This window comes from Octopus sinensis, linkage group LG23, assembly GCF_006345805.1.
Source record: "Octopus sinensis linkage group LG23, ASM634580v1, whole genome shotgun sequence".
In the NCBI taxonomy this organism is placed as follows: domain Eukaryota; kingdom Metazoa; phylum Mollusca; class Cephalopoda; order Octopoda; family Octopodidae; genus Octopus; species Octopus sinensis.
The window spans coordinates 12,868,079-12,885,423 of record NC_043019.1 but is presented as its reverse complement, the minus strand read 5'-3'; the positions used below and the strand labels follow the sequence as shown (position 1 = coordinate 12,885,423).

General features: G+C 37.7%; 1 protein-coding gene across 4 annotated transcripts; it reads left to right on the top strand.

The window, feature by feature from the left end:
• Positions 1-583: 583 nt before the first annotated feature.
• LOC115223473 lies at positions 584-15,967 on the top strand. 4 transcript variants are annotated; one of them, XM_036512612.1, is made up of 5 exons: positions 584-878; positions 3,574-3,592; positions 7,658-7,700; positions 10,366-10,404; positions 14,114-14,907. In XM_036512612.1, exons 3-5 carry the CDS (start codon positions 7,661-7,663, stop codon positions 14,578-14,580), a joined length of 546 nt encoding a protein of 181 aa, XP_036368505.1. In that variant the 5' UTR covers positions 584-878; positions 3,574-3,592; positions 7,658-7,660; the 3' UTR covers positions 14,581-14,907. The 4 variants fall into 4 exon arrangements, with proteins under 4 accessions (XP_036368505.1, XP_036368504.1, XP_029649930.1 ...); XM_029794070.2 differs by lacking the exon at positions 3,574-3,592 and adding an exon at positions 15,746-15,967 and having other exon boundaries at positions 586-878; positions 14,114-14,443; XM_036512611.1 differs by lacking the exon at positions 3,574-3,592.
• The last annotated feature ends 1,378 nt before the right edge of the window (positions 15,968-17,345 follow it).

Below are 17,345 nucleotides of genomic sequence, written 5' to 3'. Positions count from 1 at the left end.
ATACTTATATATATATTATATATATTATACATGTGTATACATATATATATTACATGTGTATATATACACATGTGTATATATATATATATATATATATATATATATATATATATATATATATATATATTATATATATATATATGTATACACATGTATATATATATATATATTATATACATGTATAGACACATCTTTAATTAAACTATTGACCGCCTTAAAACGGATTTCAACAGACAAATATTACTATAATGGATAATATAAGCATATAACTACTTATATACACATACAATAAATACAGACACACACACATTAGTCAGACATATAGCCACATATACACACACTGCAAGAATATATATTTATTAATAAAGTTTAAACAGCATGACAGTGCCGATAAGGCGTAAGTTAACGAAGATATAAACCTGACGTAAATACACGAAGTTGACGACTTTCAGTTCTAACAGACGGTATTGCTACTGTCATAAAAACAAACCGGTCATAAAAACAAACAAAAAATAGTGTAATAGGCGTAAAACAAATTCCTCTAAACGAATATGACTCAAAAAATCGCGCTCGCGAAAGGGGGATGGGGGAGAGGAATCGGAAAATTTACATCGGGAATGTTACGTGCCTGACCCGGGCACAAAAAACACTTAAATATCTATAAACCGTTTATGATGAACACATGCACACACACACACACATTTTCGCCCCTTGTGGGTAATAATAAAACACACACACATTTTATGAATGACTTGACACCAAGGTTTGTTTTTAGAATAAAGAAGACGCATGCGCAAACGAGTGTTATAGCTACTACTATTTACTACAAGTGAACTGCTACAGTGTTGAGTCGCGTGTTTTTGGGTCTCCTAAAACTGGTAAGTTTTGAGGTTTTTCATTTCTTTTTATTTTTTTTACATCCACAATGATACGAGTTTATAGCATCCACATTCTGATAAATTTCCTCAAAATGGCAAAAACTAAATAACTTACGACCGGACGAAATAATGTGCAGTACGTATATCGAAATTTCGCCAGAGACCGGGTCAAACGCTTTAGTGTGGTTAAGCTGAAGGAAAATATTTTACAGGCATTTAGCTGGTATTTCTAGCGAAGCTGAGCAGATTGGAATTGAAAAGAAAAAAGATGGAAAACTGAAATCTAACGGGTGGGGGTGACTTTTTCAGAACAAAAAAAAAAAAAAAAAGTGTGGTTAAGCTGAAGGAAAATATTTTACAGGCATTTAGCTGGTATTTCTAGCGATTGTGTAAGCTTGACGTGCAACACTTGGTCGAAGCACATTAGGCGAAATCGCGTGATTTGTAGTGGTCTTGTAACGAAAGATCGCCCCAGGCATTTAACTGTTATTTCTAGCGATTGTGTAAGCTTGACGTGCAACACTTGGTCGAAGCACATGAGGCGAAATCGCGTGATTTACAGTGGTCTTGTAACGAAAGATCGCCCCAGGCATTTGGCTGTTATTTCTAGCGATTGTGTAAGCTGAGCAGATTGGAATTGAAAAGAAAAAAGAAAGAAAACTGAAATCTAACGGGTGGGGGTGACTGTTTCAGAACAAAAACGAAACAAAAAAAAGTGTGGTTAAGTTGAAGGAAAATATTTTACAGGCATTTAGCTGGTATTTCTAGCGAAGCTGAGCAGATTGGAATTGAAAAGAAAAAAGAAAGAAAACTGAAATCTAACGGGTGGGGGTGACTGTTTCAGAACAAAAACGAAACAAAAAAAAGTGTGGTTAAGTTGAAGGAAAATATTTTACAGGCATTTAGCTGGTATTTCTAGCGATTGTGTAAGCTTGACGTGCAACACTTGGTCGAAGCACATTAGGCGAAATCGCGTGATTTGTAGTGGTCTTGTAACGAAAGATCGCCCCAGGCATTTAACTGTTATTTCTAGCGATTGTGTAAGCTTGACGTGCAACACTTGGTCGAAGCACATTAGGCGAAATCGCGTGATTTGTAGTGGTCTTGTAACGAAGATCGCCCCAGGCATTTAGCTGTTATTTCTAGCGATTGTGTAAGCTGAGCAGATTGGAATTGAAAAGAAAAAAGAAAGAAAACTGAAATCTAACGGGTGGGGGTGACTGTTTCAGAACAAAAACGAAACAAAAAAAAGTGTGGTTAAGTGAAGGAAAATATTTTACAGGCATTTAGCTGGTATTTCTAGCGATTGTGTAAGCTAAACGTGCAACATTTGGTCGAAAGCACATTAAACGAAATCGTGTATAATTTGTAGTGGTCTTGTAACAAAGATCGCCTTCGTTACAAGATCACTACAAATCACACGCGATTTCGTTCTGAAAAAGTCACCACCCGTTAGATTTCAGTTTTCTTTTTTCTTTTCAATTCTAATGTACTCAGCCTACGCAAACTCACCTACCTACCTACCTACCTATATTTCTCTCTATCCGACTCCATTGTCTTGGAATCTCACCCCTCCCCCAAAACAATGTTTTCTTATGGAAAACCCCCCCACCCCAAATCAATGTTATCTTTCTGGAAAAAACCCCGCCAAATCATCTGAGTTGAACTGAAAGTTAGTATAAAGAAGACGCATGCGCAAACGAGTGTTGAGTGGCGGGTTTTTGAACAAGTGTTGAGTTGCGTGTTTTTGGGTCTCCTAAAACTGGTAAGTTTTGAGGTTTTTTATTTATTTATATTTTTTTTACATCCACAATGAAACGAGTTTATAGCATCCACATTCTGATAAATTTCCTGAAAATGGCAAAAACTAAATAAGTTACGAGATAATGTGCAGTACGTATATCGAAATTTCGCCAGAGACCGGGTCGATAAGCTGAAGGAAAATATTTTACAGGCATTTAGCTGTTATTTCTAGCGATTGTGTAAGCTGAGCAGATTGGAATTGAAAAGAGAAAAGAAAGAAAACTGAAATCTAACGGGTGGGGGTGACTTTTTCAGAACAAAAAAAAAAAAAAAAGTGTGGTTAAGCTGAAGGAAAATATTTTACAGGCATTTAGCTGGTATTTCTAGCGATTGTGTAAGCTTGACGTGCAACACTTGGTCGAAGCACATTAGGCGAAATCGCGTGATTTGTAGTGGTCTTGTAACGAAAGATCGCCCCAGGCATTTAGCTGTTATTTCTAGCGATTGTGTAAGCTTGACGTGCAACACTTGGTCGAAGCACATTAGGCGAAATCGCGTGAGTTGTAGTTATCTTGTAACGAAAGATCGCCACCGGTGGTCGACATGTAGATGCGAGAGACGGGGTCAGACGGGGTCAAAAATCAACCACGTGTTTATTTCGACGCCTTTTCTCTGATTGGTTGCCCGGGTCAGACGCTTTCGGAAATTCACGCATCTTTTTAGTCTAATTCGTTTAGAGGAAGTTGTTTTACACGTATTACACTATTTTTTTTGTGTTTGTTTTTATGACCGGTTCCTATCTGCCCAGCTTACGCAATCGCTAGAAATAACAGCTGGAACTTGATTTTTACTAAACTTAACGACGCTTTCTTTCCCCACTGAAAAAAGGTTTTCTTTCCCCGTGAAGTAACAATTTTTTCTGTCTGTCTTCTCTTTTCGGCTTGAACGGCAGTTTTTAACATAATTTCTAGGTAAGTAAACACTTTTAAACTTCGTATACTGGTAGAATGTGTTTATAAAACATCTTTTTCTCTTGGCTTTATTGAGAAAATTCTATAGTTTACTCTTTTACTCTTTTACTTGTTTCAGTCATTTTGACTGCGGCCATGCTGGAGCACCGCCTTTCGTCGAACAAATCGACCCCGGGACTTATTCTTTGTAAGCCCAGTACTTATTCTATCGGTCTCTTTTGCCGAACCGCTAGGTGACGAGGACGTAAACACACCAGCATCGGTTGTCAAGCAATGCTAGGGGGACAAACACACACACACACACATATATATATATAAACATATATACGACAGGCTTCTTTCAGTTTCCGTCTACCAAATCCACTCACAAGGCATTGGTCGGCCCGGGGCTATAGCAAAAGACACTTGCCCAAGATGCCACGCAGTGGGACTGAACCCGTAACCATGTGGTTGGTTAGCAAGCTACTTACCACACAGCCACTCCTGCGCCTAGTTTGTAAGATATTTGTTGTTGTTTTTTTCTTCAATTTCTGCAATTTCAACCAATCAATGACGTCTATTGAGGTAACCAACATTCTGTGCCGTATGAATATGTCCCTCGTTTAAAAAACAGATTGGGTTTATTTAATTTGTTATAATTAAGAAAAAAAGATACCCTCCCCCCCTAACCCTAAAACAGATTGAAATGCAATAGATCGATACTAGGGTCATAATTATGGGTGACAATTTCATATGACACCGCTAGAAAAAACTCCCTATTTCCAATTCCAGTCTTCCCAGCTTACGCAATAAACATATTAAAAAATTTTTTCCATCACCAATTAAGCTGACTCATTATTTAAAAAAAAAAAACAAATAAATAGGTGATCGAATTCCTTACTCTTCTACTCTTCTACTTGTTTCAGTCATTTGACTGCGGTCATGCTGGAGCACCACCTTTAATCGAGCAACTCGACCCCCGGGACTTATTCTATCGGTCTCTTTTGCCGAACCGCTAAGTGACGGGGACATAAACACACCAGCATCGGTTGTCAAGCAATGCTAGGGGGACAAACACACACACGCATAAATATAAATATACATATATACGACGGGCTTCTTTCAGTTTCCGTCTAAGTGACGGGGACATAAACACACCAGCATCGGTTGTCAAGCAATGCTAGGGGGACAAACACAGACACACAAACACACATACGCATATATATATATATATACATATATACGACGGGCTTCTTTCAGTTTCCGTCTACCAAATCCACTCACAAGGTTTTGGTCGGCCCGAAGCTATAGTAGAAGACACTTGCCCAAGGTGCCACGCAGTGGGGCTGAACCCGGAACCATGTGGTTGGTAAACAAGCTACTTACCACACAGCCACTCAGTTAAGTAAAAGAAACTGTGACGAAATAAGAAAAGGATGGAGCGGCAGATCACAGTGGGAAAGTCTATTCACGTTCAGACTGTCATCCGCCACCAGCGATTCCATCCGTAGACCCCTTATATCCTTAAGCTTTGGCATCTATTTTCCCCAGATTCCGACTCTTCATGATGGAAACAAAATAGGGAAATGAGTAAAAATTATTTTAAAATTTGGTAAATTTTTTGGAGTAACACCCGGACGATTTTCACTAAAAAGAGAAAAAAATTGGATTATTTGCATAGAATCAAGCACCCCATACTCCTAATGTGCTGCAAATCCTTTATTTTTGTTCGGAAATAAAGGAGGGGGTGTCAGAACCCCCTCCCCCCATCCAGGAATCATTGTTGAAAAAATTTTTTTTTTTTCGTTGAATGAATTCCTGTGACATCCTAATATGCTACGAAACCCTTTTGAGGTTCCCAAAAAACTGAGTGGGGTGTGATGGAAACCCCCGGAAATTTTGGTAAATTTTAATATCAACATCCGCACGATTTTCACTATGAAAAAAAAAGAAAAAAACTCGGATTTTTTTGCGTGGAATCAAATACCCTGACATCCTGATATACTGCAAATCCCTTATTTTGGTTCAGAAGAAGGGTGGGGGCGAAGGGGAGATCCCCGTCAATTCCGGAATCACTGAAAAATTTTTTTTTTGTCGTTGAATGAATTCCTGTGACCTCCTAATATGCTACAAAGCCCTTTTGGGGGTCCGAAAAACGTGGTGGGATGAGGTGGAATCCTCAGAAATTTCGCCCCCACACCCCATTGGTCTTTTCGCCCGCACGATTTTCGCCAAGGAAAAAAAAAAATTAAAATCACGCCCAAACTAATTAGGTGGGGAGGGGGAAGAAAGACCAACGATTTAAAATAAATATATCTCACTTGTTGTGTGAGAAAGTATATATATTCTGATGATAAAATATAGTATCTTTCAAAAAACATCCAAAATTTATAGACTTGTGTGAGTTTTAAGAGGAAGAAAAAAAAAACGTTTGTAACGGTTAAGATTTTAGTTAAAGTCGAGGGTTACCAATTGTAGCGGGAGAAATTGATTAGTAAACAATATAATGAAATGTCAGAGTCAGCAGTTGCAACGATAAAAATTTGTTATAATTGCATACTGTAGAATGTGAAAGATGAACAATGCATGAAATTTGAAGGAAATATTTATTTACCGTTACGTTGAAAAATACCATACCTCGACGGGTAGGTTATGATAAATTCAAAAAGTTTGTGTTTGTGCCCTCTTCATTGTTTTGTAGTGATTACAGAGAGAGGGATAGAACGATGCTGTAAAATCTCAAATTTTATTTAATTTGCTTTGCGGAAGCAACTGTTTTATCGAAAGCGTATATTGTAGTTAAATGCTCAAAATACGAGACTAGAGAAACAGCCAACAACTGATGAAGGGTCGTTCTTTGCTTTGTTTTCTATTTGTGTCTTTCTTTCTTCGAAAGAATAGTTCATGTTCCATGTACACGTGCTTTGTACTTTTTTGTTGTACACGTTTCATGACGGTCTGTGCCCACATATGCATGTCACGAAACCGGTATGCTTTTAAATCTCTTTAACAATTCACAATAATGACTTTTATTACTTTTATTTCTACCTCAGTTCATCTAATTGTATATATCTATCGTTACTTTTCATAAAAAGCCTTTACTTTTTTTTTATTTCCAAGAGGAAGTGTTAGTTTTTACATGTGTGTGTGTGTATACATATATATGTACATATGTGTGTGTGTATACATATATATGTACATATGTGTGTGTGTATACATATATACATACATATATTTATTTAATTTCTCATTGTGTTCGACGTTGTTTTGGTGTCCTGTACCCATATATGCATGTATATATACATATCGATGTGGGTACGTACATATATTTATGTATATATGCATATGTTTTATTTATTATTTTGTTATTATATATATATACATATATATACAACTTATATGTTGTAAATATAAGAGATGCGTGCTTATAGTGATAAATTATGTGGTTATGGACGATGTGTCTAGTTTCGGCATATTTGGCTTTAGAAATTTTTTTCTTTTACCTTTCTTTATAAGTTGTTTCTAAATTTAACCTTTAAAGGTATTTTTCTAATAAGCTAACCATTGATAAAATTTTTTGGAAAAAATTTTATCCTATATTAGATGTAAATTCAATAGTGTTCACTTCTGGACTCTCTCAATCTACGAAAGTTTTCAGTTCGAATTTCACGTGTCTCGAATGGGCTAGAGAATTTCTATTTTGGATATATTTGGGGTACTTAATTGTGCTCATGAGTTAGTGTTTGCTTCTTCCATGGGTATAAGTAAGTATTTCATTTATTTCTTTGCCGCATTTATCACTGATGAAGAGAAGGTTCTTATGAATTAACTCTGAAATCGGGTCCGATATGATAACGGAATTTTTTAGAAAATTCTGTCGGCTTTCTTCGAGACACATGCTTATAGTGATAAATTATATGGTTATAGACGATGTGTCTAGTTTCGGCATATTTGGCATTAGAAATTTTTTTCTTTTGCCCTTGTTTATATGTTGTTTATAAATTTAACCTTTAAAAGTATTTTTTAATATGCTGGCCATTGATAAATTTTTTCAAAAAAATTTGATTTATATATATTATTTTCCAGATCATGAACATTCTTCGGAACTGTTTGTTTTTAGTGTGTATTTGTGAGTATTTTATTTTCTTTATTTCGTTTTTTTCTTTTTTTATTTTATTTTTCTGTTAACATTTATTTTTCTACTAAAAATAATTGTTTCAATTATCATTTACACCAGTGGTTCTCAGCTGTGGTCCATGTGAGACTTTTAGGGGTCACGTGCAAGCAAAATAGTAAACTGGGGATCTACAGTAATATTTTAAGGGTCTGTGAAATAATATTTTGCTTCAGATGTATTCGCTGCAAGAAATGTTTAAGTTTCTTTCCCCAACATTTTACATAGTTCACCCTACACAGGCCAACACCTGTTTTACGTACAAACCAGCCAGATCAGGTCCCTCACATCTACCCTACAATGTCAACCTAAAAATAAACGATCACATTATATTAATCTAGAAGCTATAAGATAATTTCTGATTAATTCAAAACAGTGTGAATAAATAAGCATTACATTTGAGACAGAATAAGCTAAACCCTAAAGATTTAATATGTTAAATTAGGGGTTTTGAAAAAAGCATCTATAAAATTTGTTTTTAAGCTACAAGTGGCAACGGTGGGGGGGGGCATCAACCAGAATCAAATAATAATCAAAGGGGTCCATAGGCAAAAAAAAAGGGAGTGGGGCTGAGAACCACTGATTTATATCATTTTCAGGAATAGATTTTTCTGCTTGTTTTTTCGTTTTTGCTTTCATAGGTGCAAGAGTGGCTGTGTGGTAAGTTGCTTGCTTACGAACCACATGGTTCCGGGTTCAGTCCCACTGCATGGCACCTTGGGCGTCGTCTACTGTAGCCTCAGGCCGACCAAAGCCTTGTGAGTGGATTTGGTAGATGGAAACTGAAAAGAAGCTCATCGTATATATGTATATATATATTTGTGTGTGTGTCTGTGTTTGTCACCCCAACATCGCTTGACAACTGATGCTGGTGTGTTTACGTCCCCGTGACTTAGCGGTTCGGCAAAAGAGTAAGATAGAATTAAGTTCTAGGCTTACAACGAATAAGTCCTGGGGTTGATTTGCTCGACTAAAGGCGGTGCTCCAGCATGGCTGCAGTCAAATGACTGAAACAAGTAAAAGAGAGAAATACCTAATGTTTATTTATTCATCATGTTTATTTATTTATGGTCATATTAGAACGGTGCTTGTATCCTCATCATCATCATTGTTTTGATGTGAGGTCCATTCGTCTGTGACGTACATGACTGTCAGATACAAAGATTATTAAGTGTCTGAGATGTAATTTTCGACTGTTTTCAAAAATTGTACTGATTCATTGTTCACAATAAAGTTTAAGTATCCAGGCAAGAATTAAGGAAAAAATTTTTGGAAAGATCCCAAAGAATGTGACTCGAGTGTTGCAGGAATATTTGGCAGTTCCAAAAGACCAAAGAATCAAAACCAGATTGTTAGATTGTGACGATCAAGATTTTGTTAGCAATCACTGACCTCTGTCCATGACTGACCAATCAGACCTCTGGCCAAGGTCACTCAATCAATACAAATGTGATTTGTTCAATTATTAATGACTAGCCGGGTCATAGTGCTAGTGCATGCATATACAGCTGCGTGCGTGCGCACATAAACGCGAGTACTGTCCAAATCTCCAACCAATTGCATACAGCTAGCTGGCATTCAATTGGCATATCAAGTTTCAGGTGTTTTGATTGGGTTTTGGATAGAAAATTCACAAAAAAGTCACTTCTATTGATTTTTAAATGGCTTTGCGGGGTGACTGGGGAAATGTAAAGATGTGCACGACCACCCTTGGATGGTTTTGAATGACCATAGAAAGTGTGAGCCCTCTAACTGAAAAATTGTCGATTTGTATAAAGGACACACACACAGACATTTTGCCGTTTATATATAGAGAGATTTGTGGGGTGACTGGGGTAATGTAAAGATGTGCATGACCACCCTTGGACGGTTTTGAATGACCATAGAAAGTGTGAGCCCTCTAACTAAAAAATTGTGGATTTGTATAAAGGACACACACACAGACATTTTGCCGTTTATATATAGAGAGATTTGTGGGGTGACTGGGGTAATGTAAAGATGTGCATGACCACCCTTGGACGGTTTTGAATGACCATAGAAAGTGTGAGCCCTCTAACTAAAAAATTGTGGATTTGTATAAAGGACACACACACAGACATTTTGCCGTTTATATATATGGGCAGAGCATGTCTCCAGAATGGAGAACCATCGCCTTCCAAAGATTGCCCTGTTTGTCGAACTCTCCACTGGCCACTGTGTGAGAGGAGCTCCGAGGAGGCGCTACAAAGACTGCCTCAAGAAGTCTCTAACAGCATGTCATATTAACCACCAATGCTGGTCAGACCTGGCTGTGGACTGTGATGTCTGGCGCCACACAATCTTCAACGCAGTCAGCAAGTTTGAGGAACAAAGAAGAGACGTACTTAAAGACAAGAGACGCAGGAGGAAGGCGCGAGCCGCCTCTGACACCACACCAGATGTTACCTCTGTCTGTGGACACTGCACATGGACCTGCCTTTCCCATATCATACTTGTCAGTGATGAGTGTGCATGCACGCAACGTGGACAGCCTTCCTGATCTTCGTTTGCGAAGCCAAGCCATGATGAATTACTAATCATTCTAACACAAATTGTTGATTAAAATCTGTTGATCAAAAATCATGTTTTCATCTTTTTACAGACAAGGGAGTTGCGAAATCCTATAAAATCTTCCAAAATGGTAAATATATTTAAAAACCCTTTTTATCTTTTTGAACTAATTTTCAATTTTAAATTTTTAATTTTAAATTTTATTTTCAATTCTGTCTTCTGTTTTTTACTCTTCACCACTCATAGTTTTTAATCACATTCTATCTTTATGTAGTGAGTGATGGACAAGGCTGGAGGTGCAGTTGATGGAAAATTTGAGTATGTAGAAGGGCTATGGTAAGAGAGAGAAGTTAAGGGAATAATGTAGGTGTAGGAGGGGTAGAGTGGGAGATATAGGGTTACATATGGGTGGCTACAGTGACTGGAGCATGATCATGGATATAAGAGGGAGCTGAGAATGAGGGTCGAGATGTGAGGTGTTAAGATGAAGTATGGCAGAGAAGGGAGATGAAGGCATAGAAAGGATCCGATCAGTGAAGATAGTATGGGAAAAGGAAGGAAGGATAATGGAAATAAGGAGTGGAAGTTGTTCTGGCAGAAGGAGGTCAGTGGTAGCGCAAAAGAAAACGGTGTGGAGTAATATGTGCCAATTCTGTTTCCAAGTGAATACAGCCACTGAGTAGTGCCATTGATAGAGGAGTGATGGAGAACTGGGTGTTAGAGGAATGAGATATGGGTAATGCTTGGAGGGGCAGAATGGGTTACAAGTATAAACAGAATCATCATCATCATCATTTAACGTCTGTTTTCCATGCTAGCATGGGTTGGACGGTTCGACCGGGGTCTGGTAAGCAAGCCATGGAGGCTGCACCAGGCTCCAGTCTGATTTGGCAGTGTTTCTACAGCTGGATGCCCTTCCTAACGCCAACCACTCCGTGAGTGTAGTGGGTGCTTTTTATGTGCCACCAGCACAGGAGCCAGAGCAAGCTGGCAAACGGCCACGATCGGTTGGTGCTTTTACGTGTCACCGACATGGACGCCAGTCGGCGTCACTAGTAACTGCCATGCTCGAACGGTGCTTTTACGTGTCACCAGCATGGGTGTCTTAACGAACTTGACTCAACAGGTCTCCTCAAGAACAGCGGGTCACTCTACGATCCAAGGTCAGCGCAGCAGTCTGTCCTGCGAGCCATGAACTCACTGCATTTGTCGGGTCTTCAAAGTCAAAGCAATGTGAATAAATAAGCATTACATTTGAAAGAGTAATCTGAATATTAAAGGGTTAAAGTAGCCATAGTGAAGAAAGTGGCAAGTCTGTGTGTGTGTGTGTGTGTGTGTGTGCAGTTAGGATATTGTCTTTTAATGTGATGGACAGGTCTTTGCGAGCACAGTGAATTGCCAATCAGCTCAGTCATTTGTCAATCATCTCAGTCATTTGTCAGTCATCTCAGTCATTTGTCAATCATCTCAGTCATTTGTCAATCAACTCAGTCATTTGTCATCTCTTCTGTGAAGCTCAATCTTCACTTCTACAAGTTCCATCCACTTTAAGCACTTCTTGAAGCAGCTGCCTTCATCCATACACATCACATGAACAAACCAGTCCAGTCTGTCTAAGATGTGTCGGAGTCTATTTCTAGCTAAGGAAATCTTTTGTTTCTGTTTCACTATCAATTTGGGGTGGGATAAATACTCTCTTGATGAAGGGTAACTCTGTGGAGTAGATCCTCGTCATGTCATAAGATTTGTTGTGGTTGTTGTTATAGTTGCTGGTGCTTGTGTTGTGCCAATTGTTGTTGTTGTTATTGTTGTGGGTGATCTACTTCCTGTTATGTTTACTCTCTCTCTCTCTCAGTACTTTAGCTCTTTGTTTTCGATGCACACTGATATTGCCCATCCGATAAAGTATACTTGCTTTATTCTTTTCTAGTCCTTGCCTATCCTCTGCATTCAGGCTCCATGTCTCCCTACCATGTAGCATTGCCGATAACCGAGGTTATAACTTCCAGAACTTTCTCCATCCTATTCTTATTCTAGCAACTATATTTTCAGAACATTATTAATTAGGTCACCAAGGTAACAGAAGCTAATTATCGTGTCTCCTTAATATTCATCGCTCTTATGCATCTTTCACATGCAAACCCTAATTTCTGTGTTCACCTTCCTGTGAATCCAATTCACCTCTTCTGTGCCCATAGCATTCATTGGGTGTATAACCTTTCCTACATGTTAAGCAGGATCGTTTACCTGATGGGTGTGAGGTCCTGTCTGTTTTCCCACTTACTAGAACTTTTGATTTTTGCCAAGTTAACTTTAAGGCCTTTTGATACCACGTTTTGCTTCCATACCTGAAATTTCTTTTCTAATTCCACTGCAGATTCCACTCTGAAAATGAGCTCATTAGCACAGTGGTTTTCAACCAGGGTTCCACGGAACCTTAGGGTTCCGCCAGTACAGTCCAGGGGTTCTGCAAGAAGTTACAAAAATGCTAAAATCGACAGTAATTTTTAATTCTCCTATGCAGATATGTGTGCATAAGACAATTAAATTATTGCACAGGGGTTCCTCGAGCCAGTGAAATATTTTCTTGGGGTTCCGCTCCAGCAAAAAGGTTGAAAAGCACTGCATTAGCATATAGTAGTTCCCAAGGGCAGCTAGTATTAAATTCCTTTGTTGTGACCTAGAGGACAGTGATTAAGAAGACGGAACTGAGAACTGAGCTGTGGTGCACATGTAGATCTACCCAAAGTCCATTACTGTACTCTTCCATCAAAATTTCTTGTAAATTTACGTTTGAAATACTTTCTTAATAATGACAAACTTCATCATCATCATCGTTTAACGTCCGCTTTCCATGCTAGCATGGGTTGGACGGTTCAACTGGGGTCTGGCAAGCCCGAAGGCTGCACCAGGCCAGTCAGATCTGGCAGTGTTTCTACAGCTGGATGCCCTTCCTAACGCCAACCACTCCGAGAGTGTAGTGGGTGATTTTATGTGCCACCGACACAGGTGCCAGACGAGGCTGGCAGATGGTCACGCTCGAATGGTGTTTTTTATGTGCCACCGACACAGGTGCCAGACGAGGCTGGCAGACAGCCACGCTATTTGACTAAATTCTTCAGTGTTTTCAAAATTAATTTAACCCTTTTGATACCAACCCAGCTGAAACTGGCTCTGGCTCTGTAGTACAAATGTCTTGTTTTCCTAAATTTTGAATAAAAATCTTCCACTAAACCTTAGTCACAATTTATGTTCCTCACACAAGCTTAATGATAACTAAGTTATTTTACTAAATTCTTTGTTATATTTAAAATTAATTGAAAGAAAGACAGAGCATCTCAAAATAAATACAGTAACGAAAGGGTTAAACAAATGTAGTGTGCTTCAACAAGTATGGTAACAAAAGGGTTAAAGTGATCTAAATTAAAACCTTCCATAATTCTATGCTAATTTATATTCCAAGCCCCAGTTAAGTAATAACACTTATCTTAATTGAGACAAAGATGATGTATTCAAGGGCCCACCTGACTGATAGTACCCCTGTACATGGCTAGTTTGGTTTTCACAAGCCATGTACCTCTAGCTTCTTCAGAGACCACCTCATCCCAGAGTAGGAGAGCATGTGAAAGGCTCTCAGGCCTAACAAATGCCACCTACAATGGCTTACTTTTAGCTAAATACTTCTTTTGCATTTGTGTTTCTAAGAAGATGGCATCTGTATTACTTCTCCCTGGCACAAAACCAAAGAGCATGCGAGTGAGTGGCAGGTTCTAACGACAATGAATCTGTTATGGGTGACTAAGTTGTATCCAATTCTACCTATTACTTCTTTATTTCAGAACCAGTGGAATTGGGACAAAGTGTACTTCTTAGCACTGAAGAAATTCCTAATCTAAGAACTCCCTTTCACTGGAGTTGTGCAAACCGAAGGTATGAATGTGACAAAACATGCCTTGATCACGAAGATTTTAAAGTTACAAACGGTGGCAACAGTTCTACTTTCTGGATACGGAGTGTCAGAAAAGAATGTTTAAAATGGAAATTCAATGTGGAACCTCAAATACTAATGCCGGAAACTCTAGGAACAATTGAAATACAGCTAAAGACTACTACTACTACTACTGCTGCTACTGATACTACTACTACTACTGCTGCTACTACTACTTCAGGTACTGCTGCTGCTACTACTACTACTTATTATTGTTGTTATTATTATTATTATTATTATTATTATTATATTATTATTATTATAACAATCCTTTCTATTAAAGGTGCACGGCCTGAAATTTTGTTGAGAAGGGACTAGTTGTTTACATCCACCCCCAATGTTTCACTGGTACTTAATTTATTGATCCCCGAAAGGATGAAAGGCAAAGTTGACCTCGGTGGAATTTGAACTCACAACATAACGCAGACGAAATACCGCTAAGCATTTCGCCCGGCGTGCTAACGTTTCTGCCAGCTTTTCATTTTAATAATAATAATAATAATTACATTTATTGTTGTTCTTTATTGGCCATGTTTACAATATAAATTGACAACCCTTTGCTTTCACCATGGCCCTTGAATATATCGTCTTTGTCTCAATTAAGATAATTGTTATTACTTAACTGGGGTTTGGAACATAAATTAGCAGGAGTGGCTGTATGGTAAGTAGCTTGCTAACCAACCACAATTGTGACTAAGGTTTAGTGGAAGATTTTAATTCAAAATTTAGGAAAACAAGACATTTGTACTACAGAGCCAGAGCTGGTTTCAGCTGGGTTGGTATCAAAAGGGTTAAATTAATTTTGAAAACACTGAAAAATTTAGTCAAATAAGTTGGTCATTATTTAGTGTTCGCATTATTCTGCCAAAATTAATCCTTTTTTTATCCACATTGTTTTGAACTAATCATGCATTATCTTGTAGCTATGAGATTTTGATGAGGTAGCTGTTAATTTCTAGAACGATATTGTAGGGTTGGTGTAAGAGACCAGTTTGAACATAAAACAGACAGAATACTTTTGGCCGGATATGGCCGGTTTAAATGCTAATGGGTTAAGCTAGTGTTTCAGACATAAATTTACAAGAAATTTTGATAGAAGAAAATTTTGAGAGCCCTTTAACCCTTTAGTGTTCAGATTATTCTATTAAATATAATGCCTATTGATTCACATTGATTTGAATTAATCATGCATATCTCATATCTTCAAGATCTTGATGGTGTAATTACTTAATGTAGAATAACATTGTAGGGTAGGTGTGAGAGCCTGGATCTGGTCAGTTTGAACATAAAACAGATTAGCTATTTTGGCCGGATATGGCCGGTTTAAATACTAAAGGGTTAAAACAAGAAATTTGTACCATAGAAACAAAAGCAGTTTTAAACAAGTTGGTATCAAAAGGGTTAAGCCTGGCAGATATTACTGTTTTTTTTATTAAAAAACAAAACATGTTTTATTATTCTTTTTTTTTTTTTTTTTTTGCAGGTTATCCATTAGGAACCAGCCTTTGCATTGCAGTTCTCATTGCCATCATCTTGTAACTGGAATATATATTTTACACACGCATACATCATCATCGTTTAACGTTCGTTTTTGTGCTGGCATAAACAATGTGAAATGCATTGTGACCAGCGATGTGTAGCGACATCTGATAGCCTGGTTGGTCACGGTGATATATAGATATATATATATATTTATATTATATAGAGGCAGGAATGGCTGTGTGGTAAGTAGCTTGCTAACCAACCACATGGTTCCAGGTTCAGTCCCACTGCGTGGCATCTTAGGCAAGTGTCTTCTGCTATAGCCCCAGGCCGATCAATGCCTTGTGAGTGGATTTGGTAGACGGAAACTGAAAGAAACCTGTCGTATATATGTATATGTATATATATGTATGTGTGTCTGTGTTTGTCCCCCTAGCATTGCTTGACAGCCGATGCTGGTGTTTTTACGTCCCAGTCACTTAGCAATTCGGCAAAAGAGACCGATAGAATAAGTACTGGGCTTACAAAGAATAAATCCCGGGGTCGATTTGCTCGACTAAAGGTGGTGCTCCAGCATGGCCGCAGTCAAATGACTGAAACAAGTAAAAGTAAAAAAGAGGGCACTATTACACATAAATGCCGCATGCTAGGAGGGACTTTTCAAGTCAAAACTACCAAAATAAACAAATTGTACTGAATGCAATCATCGAAGCAAGTCATTTAAAAACAGAATTTAGTTACATATCACCTGTGATTTCACAATCAATGCAGTATATGCATTTTATGTTCTTCAGTGCAACGAACTCAAGATATGTATGAATAAACAAAAATAATATACCAGACGAGCAACTGTAGTGTCCATCGCAGCATATATGACTGTTCATCCCTACATATCTATGTAAATGGCGGGCTTTTCGAATTGCATTTCGGTAACAACATGCTTACTCGGAACGAAAATTCAGTATAGAACTGTTCCGGTGAAAAATATAAATTTAAAAATAGGATAAAATCTTCATAAGAAATTATCAAGTAGTTAGCGTGAAAAAAACGTATATATATATATATTAAATTAGAGATAAAACCACTATTAGGCAAATCAAACAATAATTTAAATTTTGAATTTTATAATTTGTATATTATATTAATTAATTTTATTTCTATGTTTTGGTTTATGTTTTTCACTGCTTGATTTGCCTAATAGTCGTTTTATCTCTAATTTAATATATAAATGGCGGTGCCCCAGCATGGCCACAGCTTGTGAGCTGAAACTAGATGAAATAAAAAAAATAAAATAAAATTTATACTGTAAAATTAAATTTAATCCTGAATCTAATTTTTCCCTGTAAGTTTGCATTTACTCCCTATTATTATTATTATTATATATGTATATATATATATATATATATATGTGGAAGAGGTAGGCCCAGGAAAACCTGGGACGAGGTGGTGAAGCACGACCTTCAAACTTTAGGTCTCACCAAGGAAATGACTAGAGACCGAGACCTATGGAAGTATGCTGTGCGTGAGAAGACCCGGCAAGACTAGTGAGACCATAACCTGTGGCCTCTACCTGGTATGTAGCCAGCCGACTTATACATACC